This window comes from Antechinus flavipes, chromosome 2, assembly GCF_016432865.1.
Source record: "Antechinus flavipes isolate AdamAnt ecotype Samford, QLD, Australia chromosome 2, AdamAnt_v2, whole genome shotgun sequence".
In the NCBI taxonomy this organism is placed as follows: domain Eukaryota; kingdom Metazoa; phylum Chordata; class Mammalia; order Dasyuromorphia; family Dasyuridae; genus Antechinus; species Antechinus flavipes.
The window spans coordinates 441,176,200-441,197,525 of record NC_067399.1 but is presented as its reverse complement, the minus strand read 5'-3'; the positions used below and the strand labels follow the sequence as shown (position 1 = coordinate 441,197,525).

General features: G+C 40.4%; 2 protein-coding genes across 2 annotated transcripts in view; one reads left to right on the top strand and one right to left on the bottom strand.

Moving 5' to 3' along the window:
- The window catches only part of SLA2 (Src like adaptor 2), a 31,814-nt gene extending 24,736 nt beyond the window's left edge, over nt 1–7,078 (top strand). Inside the window, exons 6-8 of the mRNA XM_051979248.1 lie at nt 3,860–4,009; nt 5,038–5,170; nt 5,706–7,078. Coding sequence (XP_051835208.1) covers nt 3,860–4,009; nt 5,038–5,170; nt 5,706–5,868 — 446 coding nt within the window. The 3' untranslated portion in view covers nt 5,869–7,078. The remainder of the gene's footprint in view (nt 1–3,859; nt 4,010–5,037; nt 5,171–5,705) is intronic.
- On the bottom strand, nt 6,923–19,904 carry RAB5IF (RAB5 interacting factor). The gene is made up of 4 exons (XM_051979252.1): nt 19,589–19,904; nt 13,929–14,032; nt 9,573–9,702; nt 6,923–7,488 (listed from the first exon to the last, which is right to left on the bottom strand). The coding sequence occupies exons 1-4, from the start codon at nt 19,700–19,702 to the stop codon at nt 7,447–7,449; spliced, it is 390 nt and encodes a 129-aa protein (XP_051835212.1). The 5' UTR covers nt 19,703–19,904; the 3' UTR covers nt 6,923–7,446.
- Between the last annotated feature and the right edge of the window lie 1,422 nt (nt 19,905–21,326).

Here is a 21,326-nt window from a genome sequence, read left to right as displayed (position 1 = left end):
TGTATTCTAATGGAGAACTGGAGAGCCTAAAGTTTCCTGACCCAAAAAGAATGATTCTCTAAGAAATCTGAAGTTCCAGGAGAGGATGGGGCAGAAAGAGCTAGTTGGCACTGAGCTTGGAGTCAGGAAGATCTGAATTCAAATCCACCCTCAGACATTGATTAGCCATGTGACCCCTGGCAAAGCATTTAACTTATGTTTGTCCTAATTTTCCCAAGAGTAAAATAGACATAATAGTATGGATTTCCTAAGTTCATTGTTATTATGAGATAATATTTACAAAATGCCCAGTACATAGCAAGCATATAAATGCTAGCTATATTAGTTTTTTATATTTGGGAGTTGGGGCACTTTAGATTACATCACTTACTTTGCCATAGAAAGCCAATCCTTCTTTGATAAATTGACTTTTCTGCTTCAATTCCATCCCTCACCCCACCAGATCTTTTTTTTTTTTTTTAAGCTGCTGTTTTACAGTTCAGGTATAGGAGGAGGATCCTTGTCTATTTAGACATCCACAACAACAACTTTCTTGCCAGGTTAGGGGCCCTGGAGGAGATGGGACTGTGCAGCTAGGGGAGTGGGGGCGGAGGCCGGGGAGAGAAGTAAGAAAGCGTGTGCGCCTGGGGACCAATCACTATACAAACAGGAAACCGCAGGGCTCCTCTAGCTGAGATCCCAGGTGACACTAAAGAGAGATAAGGGCCCACAGATGGTCCCCAGGCAGAGACGGTGCCCCTGGAAGGGGAGATGAGAAACTAGAGAAAGTCCCCTAGCTTGGACACGCACGGAGTTCAGAACCCTGGCTTGCTTCACTTTGTTAGCATGTCAGAAGCGCGTCCTGGGTCCCTGCCTTGGTCCGGGACACTGCGGGGACAATTCCCAGAAGCTTGCCCTTGTCACCCTCTCCCCGGTGACCTCAGAATTTAGAGCCGGCCCCCTGTGCCATCAGTACCACAAGCAGATTCAGCCCAGACTGCTGCAAGGTCCTGCGGGCTATAATCCCGGCCCTCACAAGCTAGAGACAGGAAAGAAACATGAAATCCTATTGGATCTGGGAAAACTTAGATGGAGAATTGCAGAGTGAAGTACACAGAGCTGGGACAATAATGTGTCGTGACCCCTATGATGTAAGTGGAAAAAACAGCAACAGTAAAACAATTAAAACTGGATGCATCTTAAGGGTCAAGCTCAGACCCCTGTCCAACAAAACCATGATCTTTTTGTCCTTTTTGACTTCTTTGTAGCCTTCAGGGACTATGGCTATGGAATATTGCCTGTGATGTTAGATTTTGTTTTAGTGCTTTTCCTTTTGTTTTGTTTTATTCCTTGTTTTAAGGGATGGCTCTCTTGGAGGAAGCAAAAGGGAGTATTAGGAAATGTAAGTGATGAAAGATAGCAATACAAATTCTTTTCTTCTTCTTTCCTTTTTTTTTAAAACATGCCAGGCTCTCCCCAGCATAAATGCCACAGGAATGAAAGGGGAGGGTTGCTTAGAGCTCAGGAAAGGTTTCATGGAAAGGACAGGATTGGGCCTCAAAAGGGGTGGCCACTAAAAGAGTTAATAAGAACTTGAGAGGCAGCCGGTTCAGGAATAAGGAAGTGGTAGACCTCCTGTACTATTTCCTCGTTAGACCACATCTGTTCACAGACCCAGAGCTAAAATGGATCTTAGAGGCTACCTAGTCCAACACTTCTCATTTTACAGATGAAGAATGATGAGGTTTTGTAATACTGCTACGAATGAGTTCAACATGATTGTAGGTGTATAACCTATATCAAGTGGCTTCCTTTCTAAGGCAGTGGGGAGGGGAAGGAGGAAAAGAGGAAAAAATGGAAGTCAAAATCTTACAAAGATAAATTTGGGTCTCCTTGAAATAAATGACCTGCAGGGGGATCTTAGAGTTAAAATATAACTTTAACCAATTTGACTTCAAATTATTGTTATGAGCGATTGGAATAATTCACAACTCCACCAATAATGTATTAGTATATTTGTCTTCCTGAAAATGAATATTTTTAGAAATGAAGGGCTATAGGCAGCTAGATTTTTACAGTGGATAAAGTACCAGCCCTGAAGTCAGGAAGACTTGAGTTCAAAATTGGTCTCAGACACTAGCTGTGTGACCCTGGGCAAATAACTTAACCCTAATTGCCCCTCAAAAATAAATAAGATTGAGAAATGAAAGTACAGCTCTTTTCCAACCACAAGTTACTGTGCCCAATTGATCACCTATTGCTAAAAGAATACTTTTAAAAATTCAAAGTTGTCAATTCAATTTAATCATAGAAAATTAAAAAGTATTTGTTGAATCAAGTTAGCCCTGACAATTTGAAAGTTTAAGCAAGACAAACCAAATTGAAAAAAATCAATTTTTTTCCTAAAATTGAAACCAGTCTTTTACTCAGAATTTTATGAAGCCACACAATGGAAAATCTGAAAGGGCAATCTGAAAATGAAGAGGTAATATATTTTTAAAATAATAGTATTTTTCCTGAATTATTTATCTTTGTAAGATTTTGACTTCCATTTTTTCTCCTTCCTTTCTTCCCCTCCCCATTGCCTTAGAAAGGAAATCATTTGATATAGATTATATACATAAAATCGTGTTAAACTCATTTGGTGTAGTATTACAAAAAAGAATTGTAATGACCAGCACTGGCTCAGGAATAACTCAGAATAGTAACTATAGCTCCCTCTCTGATAGAGAAGTGGTGGACTAGCCTGTCAGAAGAGGGTCACTGTTTTGATTTTTTTGAGTTTTACTAGGTTCATTCAATGGAGAGAGTGTACATCAGAAAGTGAATAAAAACAGAAGGTACGAATAAAACTTTTAAAAGGGGGTTGGGGAGGAAGGAAGCTTTGGTAGGTACTGAATTAACCTTTCAGAAGCTTTACAACCACCAAGTACTTACTGGACCTACTTGAGTGACCATCCCAGATCTATGCTGGGAAAAGCAGGAAAATCTTAAGAACATGGCCTCATTTTCTCCATGGGGGTTGGCGTTAAGCTTTAGGATAATGTTTTCTTCTTTATAATACCACTGGGGAGTTCATTTTGAGGGGCTTCTTATAGAACATAGACTTTCAGAGCTAGGAGAGATCTTAGAGATCAAGTCCAATTCCCTTCACTTTACAAATAAAGCGAGGGCCAAAGAAGTCCAGTGACCACCAAACAATGTTCACAACGCCTAGGACTAGAACACAGGTTTGTCTCCCAGGATAATTTTCTACTTCTTTGTATCATGTAACAAAATTGACAAAGAGAATCTGGACTGAATCATCGTCTTTCCTGCCCTAAAGAAGCACCTTACATTGACCCGGTAGTTAGCACTTGTCAGGATCCAGCTGGGAAGGGAACTACAGACACAGGAAGTGTTCAGGAAGCTTAGGTCTCTGTAAAGATATGACTCCTCCTTGGAGAACAGATGTCTCTTCTCCCAGTTAGCCAGTCTTGGTGGGGATGTTCAATAACTTTCCTCAAAAATACTTTATATCGGAAAGTTTTCCGCAAAAATTTCTTTCATTCAGCAGATTGTTTTTTGTTTTTGCATAGCTTTGTATGCCCAGAACTTAGCACAATCTCTGGCACATAAGGTGCTTAATAAATTCAAGTTGACTAACAAAAGTTTTAGTGCAACCTTTTCCCCATAATGATAACTGATTCTTCATGGTTTTCAACTGGTTCAGGGACCAACCTATGGCTCCTTCCCTGACCCTCGCCTCCTGACCCTCTGTACCCAAAATCAGCAGTCCCTGTGCTATCCATCAGGGGTTGAAGGCATTTTTATGGAGCCTCAGACTCAACCCCAACCCCAAGGACCTCAAGGGTTTCCTCCTTCATCTTCCTTCCTATAGGTGCTTACTCCCTTTCAGTGAGGTTGAGCCGCCCTACCTCTCGGGATGTAGTCAGACACTACAGGATTCATCGCTTGGAGAATGGATGGTTCTACATTTCTCCCCGGTTCACCTTCCCCTCACTCCAAGCACTGGTGGACCATTATACAGGTAAGGGGCTGTATCCAGTGTTTGGTCAAGACATCTTGGGTATAGAAAAGGAGACCTGGGACACCATCCTGACCAGATGGAGTCAGTCCCTCTCTCTTTTTACGGCTTGTCCTCCAGAAAAATATAATGCTGGACAGTCCTAGATTTGGGATTCTAGATACCTTAGTTCTAATCTTGGGTCTGATAGTTAATGGCACCTACAGCTAAGGAATATCTGAGTTCAAATATTATCTTAAGACACTTGGTAGCTTATTTTCTTCATTTATCTCATAGATTTCATTTGTGAACAAGTGAAATTACATAAATCTTTTTTTGTAAAAAAATTTTTTGCAAATCTGAAAGTGCTCTATAGATGCCGTTTATTATTACCTTAATTGATCTTGAGCAATTTTCTTCTCCTTTCCGACTTCAGTTTACTCCTCTGTAGACTGAGAGGTTAGACTGGTAGACCTATAAGGGTCCTACTAATTCACATTCTGTTACTATTGACTTCCCAGCTCTGACCACCCCAATGGCAAGGCGATTTAGTTCCATGGAATTGGTTTTTGCAGACTTCTTTTTCCAGTAGTTACCCATTTCAAAGGAGGATCCCTCTGACACTGCCCTAAATGTTTTTTGTGAGTGCCATCATCCCCTAGGGCAGGAGGAAGACCAGTGAGGTGGTAGTCTAACCCCAAGTTGCCTTAATATATCCAACACGTAAGAGTAATTGATAATAATCATTAGTTTTATTGTCAGATCTGAAAAGGAACCTTTAAAATCAACTTACCTTTCAAATGTCTCACAGTGAAATCAGTGACAAAACCAGAATTACAAACCTGACTCCGAGGCTGGGTCTCTTTCAACACCATTAACATTATTACTCAGATTCCTTATCCTAGGGGACCCGAAAATGATGCCAACAGGCCCAGCTGGTCTGGCCCTGAAAGCAGGAAAGGCTTCTTCCTGGAGTAGGGAGTGGATGGTGGATAGTGGCTAAGCTAGGTGGGGAAGCAGGATCTGAGTGACATGGGATAGCTCTTCCACAGAGATGGCAGATGATCTCTGCTCCTTGCTTAAGGAGCCCTGTGCCTTTTATCGAGTGGACCCGCTTCCTTCAAAGAACATCCCACCACCAGTGTCTGTACAGAAACCAGCTCTCAACTGGGAAGAAGTAGACAGGTAAGAGGCATTCCTGATTGCAAGGCTATCTCTGAGGCTGGAGGAGAGGTGCTAAACCCTGGGAAAATTCAGAATCTAGATGGGGAAATTGAGTTTACATGCAAGAAACTATCCAATAGGATAGAATCAATGCTAAAAACTATGAGGTGCCGGGTTAGGGAAGACTTATTGGAAGTGGGCTTTGACCTGAGCCTTCAGGGGTAGACAGGAATGTAATAGGTAGGGAAGGAAGAATTTCAAATCTGGGACGGCACAAGTAGAGCAAAGTGATGAGACATTGTATAGCTTAAGGAACAAAGTAGGTACTTAGTTAATGCGTGTTGATTAGCCTGAATAAGGGCCAAGTTGAAGAACCAGGGATTAGACTATGTATATATAAAGGGAAGACCAGATAGTGGAAGGCATTTGGACAGTGGGGAACCACAGTAGGTTTCTAAGCTTTAATGAAAAGAACAAAATTTGAGTGACATGAAATGTTAAGCATGTGGAAGACATCAAATGATCTCTGATCTCATTCTGTTCTTCCTCCATACAGCTCACTCTTGTTCTCTGAGGTGTCCGCCTCAGGTGACACAAGTCCCATTAGTGTGGGGCTCCGAGAGGCAATTGGCACCTATATCAGCATGACTGAGGATCCATCACTGGACATCAGCGGCCAGAGAAGACACAAGAAGGGGAATAAGGATAAAGCACTTTGAAGAGATTTTCCTAGTCTTTTCCTCTGCTGACTCTGGGGAGGTGATATGCAAGGACTCTCAGGGCAGATCTTCCTTTAAGGACATTTCCTTCTCCCATTTGTCTTAGGCTGGTAATGCCTCCCAAAATGGGACCTAGGATTTGCCCAGTCAGTACTCTGCAGCCTTTTCCTGGCCATGGTTACTGGAATAGTACCAAAGTCCAAGACAGAAGGGCTTGGGCCTTTCCCTGGGTGGAATAGCCAGTAGCCAGTTCCCCACAGGGTTCCAGACTTGAGACAAATACCAAAAAGGCTGTCTTAAAATCACAGGGGACAAGTCTCAATACAACTTAAAAACTGGCTCTGATGTTAACGGTGAAAATCTTCAGCTTCCTGGCCCTGTAACTTCTCCTACTCTGCATCAGCAGATGGGTGCTTTCCACATCCTCCCTTCTGAGCTGCTCCATCTGGCCTGTCCCTGCCCTTTTGGTCACCGTCCCATCTTTGTGAGTCACCTAGCATCTCTGCCTTGCTTCCTTCTCCCTCTGGGACAGTTTCCACCAGTGTCTTCTGAGATGGGGGAGATGGAGATCTAGCACAGTCTTACCACAGGCTCTTCTGCCATCTTGTGGGTAGAAATGCAATTGCTACTATCTGAACCTTCATCCAGGCTTTTGAAGGTCACTACTTCTAGGACTTCATAACCTGAAGGCAAGAACCTGGCTTCTCATTAATCTATTCTACCCAAAAGCTAGCCTGAAGCTCACATTAGGAATGTGCAGATGAGAAAAAGGCAAGCAAACTGGGTTCCAATCCTCCTCTTCCACTAACTGGCACTATGACCCTAAGCAAGTCATTTGTCTGAACTTCAGTTTCCTCCTGCATAACATGAAGGGCTGGATAAAACAGTGCTTCTGTTCCCACTACATAACACTTCAGAGAGAGGCCCGAATGGAGGCAGAGGTCAAGTCATCTGGGCAATCTTGGGCCAGGAATGCTTCCTGCAGACATAAGTAGACCCCTTCTTGAATAGCTACTTTGGTAGCTCCTCAAACTTTCAATCAAGGCTTAGGAGATCTGTTAATAAGATTCGATTTATTCAAGTTATCTTAAAACATTCTACAATGGAAACTATCATTAGACAAGTACTGTATTATGAACCACATACATTCTGCCATGCTTTGTCCAAGAACAACTCAAAACACCATAAAATGCCATTTATATCTTTAAAATTGTGTGCCTGATGGACAACTGAGGAAGACGAGACAATTTAACATTCATTCAGATCCTAAGTTAAATGAAATTACTAGATCCATTCAGCCAACAGGTATTAGTGATGGGTAGTCGATAAAGGCATGGAAAATGGTCGTGATGGAACAGTTCAGTAATGCTTTCAAAATAGGGATGGCTTGTTTAAAAGTTCCAAGAAACGACACTGGTATAAAACACTGGTGGACCAACACGCGGATTCTCAGTTTAGGAGAATAGGACATCACATTCTCCTTGTGGCCGAAATGCCCCTGACCACTGGCACATTTCTGGCCTGTGATTAGAATGTCCTTTTGAATGAACAGGGCTAGCAAGTGTGGGATGCAGCCTGTCAGTCGTAGTGGATGGCAGTGTAAAAGATGATCCAAACAACCTAAAGGAGACACAAGGAACAGAAATTAACCAACAGAAAATCTTGAGGTCATTTTCAGGAGTGGTGGAAACAGGCTGTAGGCAATCTCCTAGTTCCCTGTAGAGCCTCAGTACCAGTAAGGAAAACTCCTGCGAAGGCTGCTTCTCAGGGATCACAGCAAGACATGCGTCAGGGACTCTAATGTTGCTAAATGGCTAGAGGAAACAGTTTTGCTACACAAATCAAGCTACTGAAAGAAGGTTGTTTGTAATAAGCTCTTGTTGTGTCTGAAAATATCACTTTAAATCATAATCTTCTTACATAGGATTCAAGCCCAGGCTAGCCTCGCTAAGACTTACGCGGAGAAGTGAAGATACTCCCTTGAGCCACATACTTCTAAGTGACCAAGACAGACACCAAAGTGAGATGCTAGGACTCCAAATTCAGCATATCCTTTCCACACATTAAGATAGTTTAAGTGTATAAGAGAGAATTATGAATATGATATGATGAGATAAGAGATACATCGATTCTGACACACTGAAAAAAGCACTGGATTTAGAGTATAAGGCTCACTTCCTGTGTGTTTGAACTCTCTGAACCTTGGGCTTACACCAGAAGATTTAGCACAAAGTCTTTAAGTCTATAATGAGTTTTTAAAGAAATTGTTTTCATTAGATCTCCATCTAATGATGGATAATAATTGTTCTAATGATGCAGATAACCCCCTAAATGACTCTCAATTCTGGAGCCATAGATATCACTGAACCACAAGAACTGGATAGGACAATTAGATCTAGCTTCCTCTAGTCTTCTTTTTCAGATTCACCTTTTAATCATGTGATATTCAGGCAAATTTTAAAAAAATCCTAGTAGCTGATGCAGTATCTAGTAGCAAATTGAGCAAACATCTGGGATCAAAATATCTACTGTAAGTACTATAGATAATCAAATGCTATTAGCATAGTCAGAGAATCACAGGTATCAGCAAACATATTACAAGGGGAGGTCAAGAAGATTGATGGAGACTATCCCCAGAAGCTAACATCTGGGATCCTACAGATTAAAGATGAGGGCAACCCTCAAGTCTAATCTGTGCCAAGCTCATGTCACCAGTATGCTCAAGAGCCAAGATTTGAACCAAGGGCAAAATAGGTCTCTCTAAGAACCTGAAATAGGTGGAAATCAGAAGCACTCAAACAGACAACTTGAATGTAAGCATCTTGAGGAAAGGCTCTCATTTTATATTTGTATCCCAGTATAAATATATTTATATTTATATTTGAGATGGTATATAACTTGTAAATCAGTCCCTATAGTGGGCTCCTACCATAGTAGGATGTGGTATTCCAAACCTGATAGAACCTCAGGTGACAGTAGCAGGAGTTTAATGTTTAGAAAAGATAACACTCCTATTGTTCTCTATTCTAGTCAACTTAATCTGGAATATACTATTTATAAATCTGGGTCTCACTTTAGGATAGACATAGAAAAACTTAAATAATATATGCAGGGGAGGATGATGCTAGAAACCATGTCATTAGAATAAACTCTGCTTGTGGAGTCTGATGAAGAGAAGACCTAGGGGAGATAAGAGCATAAGGTCTTTAGATACTTAAAGAGAAGAGAGATTAACATTGCTGAAGGCAGACTTCATTCTAATATGTAGAGGAAATTTTAAAAACAGCTGGACAATGGAATGAGCTCACTTCTAAGGCAGTGAGTTCACTGGAGGTGTTTAATAAGAAGATGGACCCATTACTTTGGCAAGGACTCCTCTTAGAAGAGTTTTATCCATCAGGAAGGTAGGGTTGGTCTAGATCAGTGCTTCTTTTTAATTTTTTTCACTTGCGAGCCCCAAGAAGTTTGTATCTGATCCTGGGTGTAAATACATATAAAACAGGCATATAAATCAAACATTTAACATAAATCACAATTTCACAACACCTCCCTCCCCCCACAGTCAGTTCCCAGAAACGAATTGGGATAGTGACCACTTAAGAAACCCTGGTCTAGATGACCTTTGAAGTCCTTTCCAAGCTTGAGAATAAAGAATTTTAATTATAACCAGAATCTACTACTGTTTGAAGAAAAAAAATAATTACCATAAACAGTGCAAAAGATGTCATAAAACCTTCTTTTGTGAGCTCCCATGTCCCACCATAATCTTCCTCATCAATTTGTTGGAAGCTGCTGAAGTAGAGGTACAAGATTCCAGCATTGATCAGGCAGAATCTGAAAAGGGGAGATGTATTAAGCCTCATTACAATTTGGAAAATTAAGAACATGCTATAAAATTTAGGGTAAAAAAAAAAAAAGTCCCTTTGTCCCCAGATTAGAGATTGCCTTTACAACAAGACGTGCCACTTGAGGTACAACTCAAGAAGGTCAACTCTTGCTAAGATTCTAGGATTTTACTTACAGAATATGAATAAGAGTAAAACATACCTAGTTAGCTTTTACCATTTTCACCCCTGGGGGCTAATACAAAGAGCACAAGTTCTACACTATAAATCTTGGCACTATTAAAAAGGGCTGATCTTTTCCTTACCAGTGCTGATCAGCGAATGGCCTAATTCTTTTAGAATTTTCCTTGCTGCTCAGCAGCAGCAGGGTAGAAAGTACCTTGACCCCTATCTCTTAGTTCATCCCTCAGAATGACTAATGGAAACAGTGTCTGAAAAGGGTTGTCTAATACCTTCACCAAAACAGACCTGAGGCACCAATGTTGGGTTTTCTGCAGGCTTATGACAAAACCACCAAATACTCAGGTGTCCTATATCATGCATGTCTACTGAAAAAAAAGCAACTGGAGACTATTTAGGGAGTAGAGTCAGGTCATATTTCCTAGATTCAAAATGACTCAAAGCTAAGTTTTATGGCTCCTAGTCCATCTAATTTTTGTTGACTGATCAGGGGCAGGGAATTGCAAGATAGATAAACATTCATGTCTTAATTATTTACCTTAAGTGGAAAATGGGAGAGATTATCCAATCAATCAATAAATGGCTATTAAAAATATTCAAATTCTTTTATAATCTCTCTAGGCTTCAGCAACAGGATGCACTTCAGGTAATTAAGGTTTATTATGTGCCAAGTCCTATGTTATATATGCTATATCCAGAACACATGGAAAATGACAATGTTTCTGCCCTCAAAGAGCTAAATCTGCATGGAAACAGGAATTAAATATATAAAATTGCTAAATAATGAAACAAGGCCAGGATTCATGGAGAGAGGGAAGGGAACTATTCATGAAGGAAGGACAATGGACAATTCCAATGAGAATGAAAATTCAATAATAAATCTAACATGTTCAAGAAGCATAAGGCGACTCTGACTTTGGAATGACTTTTGACTGGTCACTATTTTAAGAGCGACCATTCCAAAAACAAAATCAAGCCCAGCAGAGAAGCTAGAGCTAGAGAGTAACAGCAGCAGTCACTATGCCACTAAACTAAATCTCCAAATTCGGGAAATAGACAAGATCTAACGAGTAGACATACATCCCCCCACAGTAACAGTAGCTCTTAATTGATTAAAGGGAATTGAGATGATTTCCACTTAAAACCATTTTAATGATGTGATGGGTGAGAAATACCAGGAGATTTTGACCTAAAAGGCAATTTTTATGAGCTCAACCCTTCACTTAACCCAAAATTAATCCAGGCAAAGAGGTAAAGTGATAAGCAGGAAGTAAAAGCCAAGCCAAGTATAATTAAAAAAACATTTTTGTATAAACTACAGAACAGTCCCTATAGTCTTTCCTGAGAATTTCAAACAAGGTGCATACCAAAAGAGTGAAAAAGCCTATTCTGGAGGCAAGTCAGTCTTCTGTAAGCTTAGAGTATAGTATACTGGCAGAACAGTGTGGGAGCAAAGACTCAAGGTAAGGCTATCTTGGGTTAAAGCAACACAATATTATTTCATTAGGTCTATCCAAAGTCAAGGAAAGGCCTGTTTTCTACACAGCTAGTTCTTTCCACTCATCAGGGCTATTTCTTATCACTTGTTTGAAAGAAAAAGTAATTGTTCTAGTAGCTAAATTCACTCCTTAAGATATAACACTGGAATCATTAAACATCAGAAGACAAGGTTCTAGTCAGAAGACAGAGTTCCAGTCCTCTGTTTATACTTGCTAACCATGAAACTTCGGTAAAATACTTTATGTCTTGGAGGTGGGGGGTGGTCTGTTTTGTCAAATTTCTATTTAATAGGGATAATAATGTCCGTTCAATAATATTAATCGTTGTACATATCCAACCCATATTAGATTGCTTGCTGTCCTGAGGAGGGGAGGAAAGGAGAAACATTTGGAACTCAAATTTTACAAAGATGAATATTGAAAACATGTAATTGGAAAAAAAAATCCTAACCACATTAATATATGTAGTCCTTTATATTTGCAAAATGCTTTCTGTACACATTGATTTGGTTCTCATAGCAACAGAGCAAAGATTACTATCCCCATTTTACAGATAAGGAAACAAGCTCAGTGACCTCTCTAAGGTAACGGAATAGAAATCAGTGAAGGCAAGACTTAAAGCTAGGTTGTAAGAATATGAGATAATACAAAGTGCCTGTCAGTCAGAAAGTGCTACATAAATATCTGGTGACATTTTTTATACAGAATCTGGATTAACACTAGAGTTATCTCCTTTCCTAGAGACCTGACCTCACACAGCTGAAGATCAGCCACTTCCTCTTGTTCTGAGATTCTCCTTGCTCCTCTCTTCCAAGGCTGGGCTCAGGGCCAATTCACTGCTCATTAGCATTTTCACTCATCTGGTTTTGCTTTCTCTCCCTCAGAAAGCCTAAATGGGGCAAGGAGACTGAAAGTGAGGGGTTGGAGTATTTGAAGAATTAATTTGTACCTTCCATATTTTTTAAAAAGAGTATTTAATACCAACCTCAGACTCGAAAGATGCTATATATATTTACTGGTAACATAAGTTACCAAGCAATATGGCACAACAGATCAAGAATTAGCCTCAGAGTCAAGAAGACCTAGATTCAAGTACTGCCTCTAACACACTGGCTCTGTGATCCTGGTGGTCTTCTGGCCTCTCCTCAGGCAACCCCTTAAGCCTATAAATTGCAGAACAGTTGCAGATGGCCTTGATAGAGAAAATTTCTTCCCTGAGATTTCTTGTATCAATGAAGTCACAAGTCCAAATTCAAAAATAAAATTGTTAGTTCCCTCGGGCAGCAGTCAGTTACTGGGAAGGAAGGCTCTACAATGTAACAAAGCATGGGACTGGGAACACAGTATGTGCTAAGGAAACACTTGCCCTAAGAAGAATGCAAGTTAAAAGAAGGATCTTGATCAACAAGTATCCATAACTGAAAATACACTTTTTTGAGGAAGAGGAAGGGAGCATTTGAAGTTTATCTTCCTTCCCCTCAGCTCCTATTGTGATGCCTCATCTTCACATGGAAGTGCCCTGGGTCCTTGAAGGCAAGGAGACATGCAATAGAGATCGAGTTTGGTCAACTTCTATCAAGCTGGAAAGATTTCAAGAACAGAGAGCAGTAACACTGTACATCTGCTGTCTGGGACCCAACTAACTAGGCTGGCTACAGGGCAATTCATTTTTCTGCCACAGCAATTGTTGAAGACCATCTATCAATCACAGCAGGTTTTTGATCCGCGTCACTGAGAAAATGACAAGATCCTTAACAAATGATACAATGATGACACTGGACTTATCATTCTGATAAGACACCTCTTTCATTTAGTCTGGTGGACTAAATATGTCCACATGGACGTAGTCTTAAAACCTCATGAATTAACTGAGCCACTCACATGAGGACCAGTCCTCTTTATTCACGAGTCCCTTGAGAGGCAGAGGTTGTCATCATCAGGCCTGCCACCAACTTTTCTTCAACTAACAAAGGATGACAACACAGTTATAGACATCCTAAGGGCACAATGTTTTCCACCTAGAGTCCCTTGAGAGGCAAGGACTTAAAGGAACCCTGGCTAAGGCAAAAATTCAGCTGCCCAGAGTTGATACCATAACATAATAACCATAACAAAACTCTATAGAGTTTTAAAATTGACAAACTGCTTTTCTCAAAACAATCCTGTGAGATGTAGTGTGTGTTATTCTCATTTTATAGATTAGGTAAATGAGTCTTGAGGAAATAAGCAGTTTACATGTGATCACAGAGCTACCCCAAGCAGAACAGCTAGGACTCAATCTCAGATCTTCTGACTTTGTGCTTTCACCATACTACCTCTTCTTTCTCTACTCAACAAATACTTTCAGACAGAATTTTGAAACTTCTGAGAGTTCAACTCCCAATGGCAAGGAATTGCTTTAGTGCATTCTTCTATACTCTAAAAGCAAAGCACAAACACTGTAAAATAAAACAATTCTCTGAAGAATCAATGTTCTATGTTTCAGTGGAAGGAAAGATCTTTATTTTACCTTACAATAAGAGAGGTTATGACTTACACTGCTATTCCCACGAAGCCCTTCAGAGGCACCACTCCCCAAATGACGCCCAGGACAACTGCAATGATCTGTCGGAACCAGTAGATCACATCTAAAAACTCATCCTGTAGAAAAGGAAAATAGAGTTAGAGCTTGAATATGCTTGACCTGCAATAAGTCAGATAGGCAGCTTGGAGAGAATGAGAGACAACCTAGCTTCCAATGCTGCCTCTGTAGGTTCCACAACTTGGGGTCAAGAAAGGTACCAGTTTTCTCATCTGTAGTGTAAGAGGACTGCTATATCAGATAGCTTGTTGTCTTGGGGAGGGAAGAGAATGGAAGACAAAAAGTTGGAGCTTAAAATCTTATGAAAATGAATGCTGAAAATTGTATTTGCATGTAATTGGAAAAAAATAAATGCTAATAAGTGCAAAAACAGCCCCCCAAGGTTAAATAAATGAAAATAAACAAAAAACCCAAGGAAGTTGGTCTTTCCAAGTTCTAAATCCTATGAAGATCATATATCTCAAGGCATCCTACTGTGGAGAGGAGGGAACAAATTTCAAACCTGGGAATATTGGGGTTGTATAACTATTCCTCCAAGAGAGTTGGTACAAATGAAAGCAAAAAAATCAAAATTTTAAGTAGTTTATTAAGACTATTTATAAAGTTTACAAAAAGAATGTAGTGAACAGTTCTAGTAGCTGAGGTAAATTTTATAAGGCATATAAGAAACATTTTTAAGGATAGTAGCTAATCTGGATTTCACGGATATATCTCATGCTACTCATTTTACATAAATCAGGAACTGAATGGGGAGATCTAGGTAGATTCAATTCAACATTTATTACTGTCATCTATGTGGAAGGCATTGGGTTACGTATAGGAAATACAAAGATGTCCTGTCCTCAAGGAGCTTACATTCCATAAGTGGAATATAACTATAACTATATATATGTAAATAAAAAGTATATGCAAAATAATTTTGAGATACAGTGTTAATGAGAAAGAGATGTCAAAAGATTAAAAAGGGCCTTGTATAGGAGGTGTTCTCTGAGCTGGAGGATGAGAGAAGCTAAAAATTCTATAAGGCAGAGGTGAGGAGAGAATACCTTCCAGGTATGGGATATCGATTGTGTGAATCTGGGACACCCTTAAGGGGAATGAACACTTAGCAGGCCAATTTGGAGTAGAGTATATGTAAAGAGAGTAATATTAAATAAAATGAGAAAGGCAAGAAGGAGTCAAATTGTGGAGAGCTTTAAGTCAGGCTGATAAATTTATATTCCTGAGACTCATATGTGTGCACTCACTCCAAGGAGACAAGTTTTCCTCAAAACACACATCCACCTACACCCATATCCACGCACACGAATTATTTACTACATTCCTTTTGTGATCTTTATAAGTAGCTTCTATGTATTCTTTCCCCCCTCAATTACATGTAAAAATTATTTTTTATACTTTTTAAAAATTTTGAGTTTTAAATTCTTTCCCTTCCTTGAAAAGACAAGCAATTTGCCATGGATTATACAGATGATTACAGAATACAGAATATGTAGTCATATTTCCATATTAGTCATGTTGTAAAAAAGAGCAGACCAAAAAAAAACCCCTAAAAACCAAAACCCCAAGAAAAATAAAGGAAAAAAGCATGCTTTGCTTGCATTCAGCCTTTACCAGTTCTTTCTGCAGTGAGGGATAGCATTTTTCACTATAAGTCCTTGAGAACTACCTTGGATCATTGTAATACTGAGAAAAGACATTCACAGTTAATCATAGTATAATACTGCTGTTACTAGTAACATTATCTTTTTTTTTTCCTAGTTTATTTGAAGCACTTTTATTTATTTTTACACAATGACAGGTTGAGCATTACAATTCTCAACTCTTAGGATGACTTACAAATTTTGGTATTCTACTGGTCATATGAGAACATTAAGGCAATGTATAAAAATCTTACATAAATTAACCAGATGCAGAAATTTACAGGTTGTAAATGCCAACATTTTTGTAATTCAAGATTGAGTAACAGCCCCATGACTTTGGGGGAAAACAGTGGATTAAGAAAAACAAACAAAACTGGTTCCTAAGGTTTAGATTCAATATAAACTCCTGCTAGGATAGTAGCAACACATTTAATAAACTCTTGCCAGACTTAGGAGAGAAATTCTGCAAGTTAGTTCTTTTAGATGCTGGAAATGTGACTTTTAGATCTCTTGTACATATCTGAAGCTTTATAAAACTAAATTTTACAGCTGAATGTCAAACAACAAGATATTATATTCTCATATTATCGAATTAATTCTCTATAGAAGTTAATTCAACTTTACCTGTCAAAATGAAGTGATTTCCATCAGGGTTTATATCAAAGATATGCACAAGGTAGGCTAAAATATACACCAAAGGAACAACTGTTAAACTTAAATATGAGGTCAAATCAGTAAGGGTTCCACATTATAAAAAGTATTGATATTTGTTTAATATCAGATACAAAATTCCCCAAGGATAAGTTCTTTTTCAAAAAAGGTTTATTCCAGTTTCACGAAGCTAACATGAGGTATGTATTTGCCAGGAAAAATTTTTACTTTTTGAAAATTCATGCAGTAAATGTTATTTTGCCAGCAGTCTATTTAGAAGTAATTGCAGTGGACGATGGATGAGCCAGATTCATCTTTATTCCTGATCATCTTATTACTTCTTAAAAATTTGCTCTTTGGTGCTTTTCACTGATACCAACGAACATTGATATTAAGTAACAATATAATCCCAAATTTCCAAGTTTTAAAATATTTGTTACCTCTCCTCCCCACTCTGAGATGCCCTAGGATATCGGATCATTATAGGATTATAACATTAGAGCTGGAAAGATAGCAATAAGAAGTCGTCACAGATTTTTGAGCAAAGGAGTGAAATGTTCAAATTTGCATTTTAGAAATTTTAATTTGATAACTTCACAGATGCATTAGAGAAGGAAGAGAATAGAAGCTGGAAAACCAATGAGGGGAGACTAATGAAAAAGTATAAAGATAAAGAGGGTAAGCAGAGGATATTCTCAGAGGACTAATTAAAGAAGACGTAACAACTAACTAGTTGGTGCCTAAGATGGAAGCTCTTCCTGGTATATACTCAATCACTCTTTCCCTTGGAAATCATTCTTTCCCTTGGACGATACATACATGTTGAAGAGGAAAGAAAGACACCGGAGAAAGATGCCAGCACATAAATAAAAGGAACTCAACATGTCAAAAGACATGAGAGTTCTGATATAGAAGAATATAAAAATTTCTAGCTTCTTATCTGTACTTGGGTCCAAAAGCCACTTCTTGCATTGAACTAACTAAAAATTTGGCAATGGCTTTACAGAGGTGATAAGAAACAAATGGTTCCTGATTTTGCAAGAGGTGAGCATAATCCTACAAGTTAGTAATGAAAGACTGAACTGCTTGTCACCTCATGTCTAAAAACCAGGGCAAAAGCAGATATACAGCGACTGTGAAACCTAGGCTAGTGGCCAGCATGGCAGGGCTGTGGAGCCCTGGGAGAGTCAGAAATGAAGACTAAACAAAGAAGAGGAACCTGCCATTATTGGAAAATCAAGAGAACATGGATATAAAAATCAAAATGGCACAGCCCAGACCTGAAAGTTCCAGACATAGTAAAGGAAATGAAGTCAGAACATACTCCTGCCCCAATCCTAACCTTGTTAGGTTTGGGGAATGGACAAAGAGAGAAATAGTAACCTAACCTCAACATATTCAACTGCTGATTCTCAATATTGTCTCTAGATCCATCTCTTTCTTTGATGACAAATATGGTCCTGCTCACCTTCTACCTTGGATGATACACAATGTGGGGGGAGAGGGAGATAAAAGGAGGGAGAAAGGTATATGAAATAAAAAGATTAGGGATATATCCTTTGAGATTCTTGTCTCACACATACAGAATCACAAAGTGTCAGAGATTGAAGGGGTTTGTAGAGATTATCTAATTCAGCTCCTGCATTTTACATATTTACTGCAGTTCAGAAATAGCTCTTTCAAGTCACTGATGGACAGGCCTAGACCTAAATTGTCCTGACATCCTCCCTAGCCCAGGAATCATTCCATTATATTATGCCATGCTGCATCTCCTCTCCCACAACTCCTTAGGTTCAGAACCCCTCTTCTTACACTTTCAATCTGCACCCACGCTCCCAAGTCTTCCTATACATACATTATCTTTCACATATTCCTGGACCTTAGACATGAAATAACTCCTCACTGTCAAGGTAACAATCTTCTTTCCCAGTTTCTCCTCCCTCATAAAAATATCTATTCATAATTGGCTCTTTATCTAATGCTTAAAAGCTGATAAAATTCTATCTCTCCTATATCCAATCTCACACTCAAATGTCTCACATACACAAGTATTACAGGTGATACAGTTTAAAGGCACCTAGAGAGTCCAGAGAGCAGGAACCAGGATAGTAAAAGGCTTCAAGTTCATGGCATATGAGGGAAGGAACTAGGGATTTCTTTTTTAACTGAAGGAGAAAAAACGCAGAGAGAGAAAGATAACTGTTCAAGAAAACAGATTAGAATTATTTTGGTTTTGTTCCTTCATCCTGCTCCTTCAAAGAGGCAACTTTAGTCTTAATGTCAGACAAAACCTTCTAACAATTAGTGTTGTCTGATTGGTAGGGAAGGTTGTGAGATTTAACCCCCCCACCCCCATCCCCACTCCCCAGGGCTACAAAATAATTCTAATGCTGAAATTCTGTGAGAAAAGTTGACACATGCAAACACATCCACATTTACCACAGGTAACAAGCATTCTCACCTTCCTCATTCATACAACAGAGAACAGGATGAGAGATTTAGAATTTTAAGAAATGTGAGAGGCCACTTAGTGCTACCTCCACATTTCAAAATGCAAAATCTCCCTCTCCCTTCTCATCTTTCTCACTATCTCCTTCCAAAGCTCTTCCCTTCCTAGCTGTGGGATCCTTGGAAAGTCATTTATCTCTCTTCCCAACTGTCCTTCTCGGTGAAATAGGGATAATAATAGCATCCTTCTCAGGATTGTTGTATGGATAAAATGAAATAATCTATGTAAAGCACTTTACAAACTTTAAGCGCTATAAGAATACTAGCAATTATTAATCGTCAGCCATAATTATCAAGCACAGTCACTTATCCAGGCCTACTTCATTGGACAAAGGGGAAACCGAGGTCCTGAAGAGGGATGTGAGTCGTCCAATAGGAATTTTACTCCCCTTTCTCCCCCACAACATGCAAATAAATAAATCCTTCTACTTTTTCATCAAGGTGACAAGTCACCTCACATAAAGCACACGCGAACTCTGCCGTCGTGTGACAGGTCAGCGTTACACACGTACGTGCACGATGCCCTCACTCCCCCTCGCCTACATATAAACACGCATTAACTCCTTACACAAGCAGAAAAATCTTCCTTCACACAAGCACGTGGGCTCTTCCCCTCCACCTCCAGATGACAGGTTCTCACACCTGCACGCGCGCGCGCGCACACACACATACACGCTTTCTGCCCTGGGCACTAGGGTGACAGACTCCCCATTCATGTGTGCGCACACACGCACACGCGTTCTTAGCCCGGTGTGACAGGCTCCCCCAACGCGCGGACACTCCTACTCCCCCGGCTCCCCGCCGACTCCGCACCTTGTCCTCCCAGGCCGCGTCGCTCCGCAGCGCTTTGCTCCAGGCCGAGCCCTTCGGGGCGCCGTTGGCCAGGTGCGGCTGCGGCGGCTCCTCCTTCCGCCTCCCGCCGCTCATCCTCCCTCAGTCCGTCCTTCCGTCAGTCCGTCCGTCCTTCCGTCCTAACCCTGGGCCGGGCCTGGAGCCAGGGAGCCGAGTCTCCCTCTCACAGCGCCCAACAGCCCAACTTCAGCCAGCCGGCTCCGGGTCCAGCCACCCTACAGCTAAGCAGGCGGTGCGCGCGATCAAGTCCGAGGTGGGGGTTGGGAGGGGGAGGTGTTCAAATGAGAAAAGGGCGGAGAGCGGGCTTAGCGTTGTTCTGCTGGCGTGCTAACGCAACCAATCAGCGACCAGTATGCACCACCGCGTGACATGGCCCCGCCCCCTCTCTCTGAGCGTGAGCACGGCTCACGTGACATTCCTCTTGGGGTGGATTTCACTGCTACGGGAAGAAGTAAGGGCCAATTTGAAGACTCGCCCAGCAAAAAAGATGAATGAAACTGCCTAGTTCGGATCGGACTCTCTTCAGGCCTAGAAGCCTGCAGTGCGTAAATCCCTTTCCTCAAAAACCTTCTCCTCCCCAACCCCCGAACCTTCCTTACTCTGAGCGCAGAAAGCTTTCCTACTGCCTGCCTAACCCGCCAGGAATAATGAGAAACCTCACAGAGGTAGGAAATACTTTACAGAAAATAAGAGTCCAAACCCATTTTACCGATGAGTAATTAGTCTAAGGTCACTTTTTTTTTTTGAAAGCAATTTGTCCATTTAAAAAAAATTTTTTTGAGTACAGTAAACTTTTATTTGCAAAATCTAATTTTTTCCAATTTTTTTTTTAAATAAATTTTTATTGACAGATAAGGTCACTTGTTAAGTGGCCAAAGAAAGTGGATTGTGGAATATGAGAGGTCACCTAGGTCCCAGTTGATTATATTCTGGGCAAGTGGGAGTCACAAAATTATGACTTAATTAGCACGTTTGATTTGCATACCTGTTTTATGTATCATTATACCCGGAGGCATGAAGTTGAGAGAAAAGCGTCTGGAGTGGAAAGTTTTAAGAAGCCCAGATCTAATCCATCCTCCCCCTCCCCTCCCCCTTTCAGTTTTATCAAAGAAATTAGGGAGAAGGGAGGAGAAATACTTGGTCTCTAATACAGGGAATCAAAAGTAAATACTACATCCCAGGGGTCTGATTCTCCTTACTGCACACCCAGAGGAATTTAGTTAAAGTAAGAGGGAGGTGGGGGTGGCAACGGTACAATTTGTGCCTCCCTTATTGAAAAGCTGTCAAATGGAAGGAGTAAGGTTATGGAAAAGCAGGAGAGGCAGCATGGTACTGTGGGGGCACCTCCCCTTTGGAGGTGGGAAAACTGACAGACTAAGGAGAGCCAGTCTCTTAGTGCAGTAAACTTGACCTATCTACACCATCCACCTCGAATGAAATCACTCCTGAACACACAAAAAAGATGACGTGTGGCTTAAATAACTGAAATGGTCTCATTCAGAAGGCCGTGCTTCCGGTTGTGGTGTAACCCTGGGCAAGCCACTAAGCCCCAAATCTCCAATGGAAGTTTTTATACACCGGTACTTCCTCACACCACAAGGCACAGCCACATTCCAAAACAAAATGACACACACAGGCAAAGGCCTGGAGTCAGGAGTTCAGATTATAATCCCAACCTCTGTGCTTTGTTAGGTGTATG

Excerpts from the sequence above, each read along its gene's own strand:
- RAB5IF (XM_051979252.1), bottom strand. The coding sequence starts at position 19,702 with ATGAGCGGCGGGAGGCGGAAGGAGGAGCCGCCGCAGCCGCACCTGGCC. Across the intron at positions 9,703-13,928 it reads GGCTTCGTGGGAATAGCAGT|ATTCTGCCTGATCAATGCTG; the intron begins GTAAGTCATAAC and ends TCCCCTTTTCAG. Across the intron at positions 7,489-9,572 it reads CATCTTTTGCACTGTTTATG|GTTGTTTGGATCATCTTTTA; the intron begins GTAATTATTTTT and ends TGTCTCCTTTAG.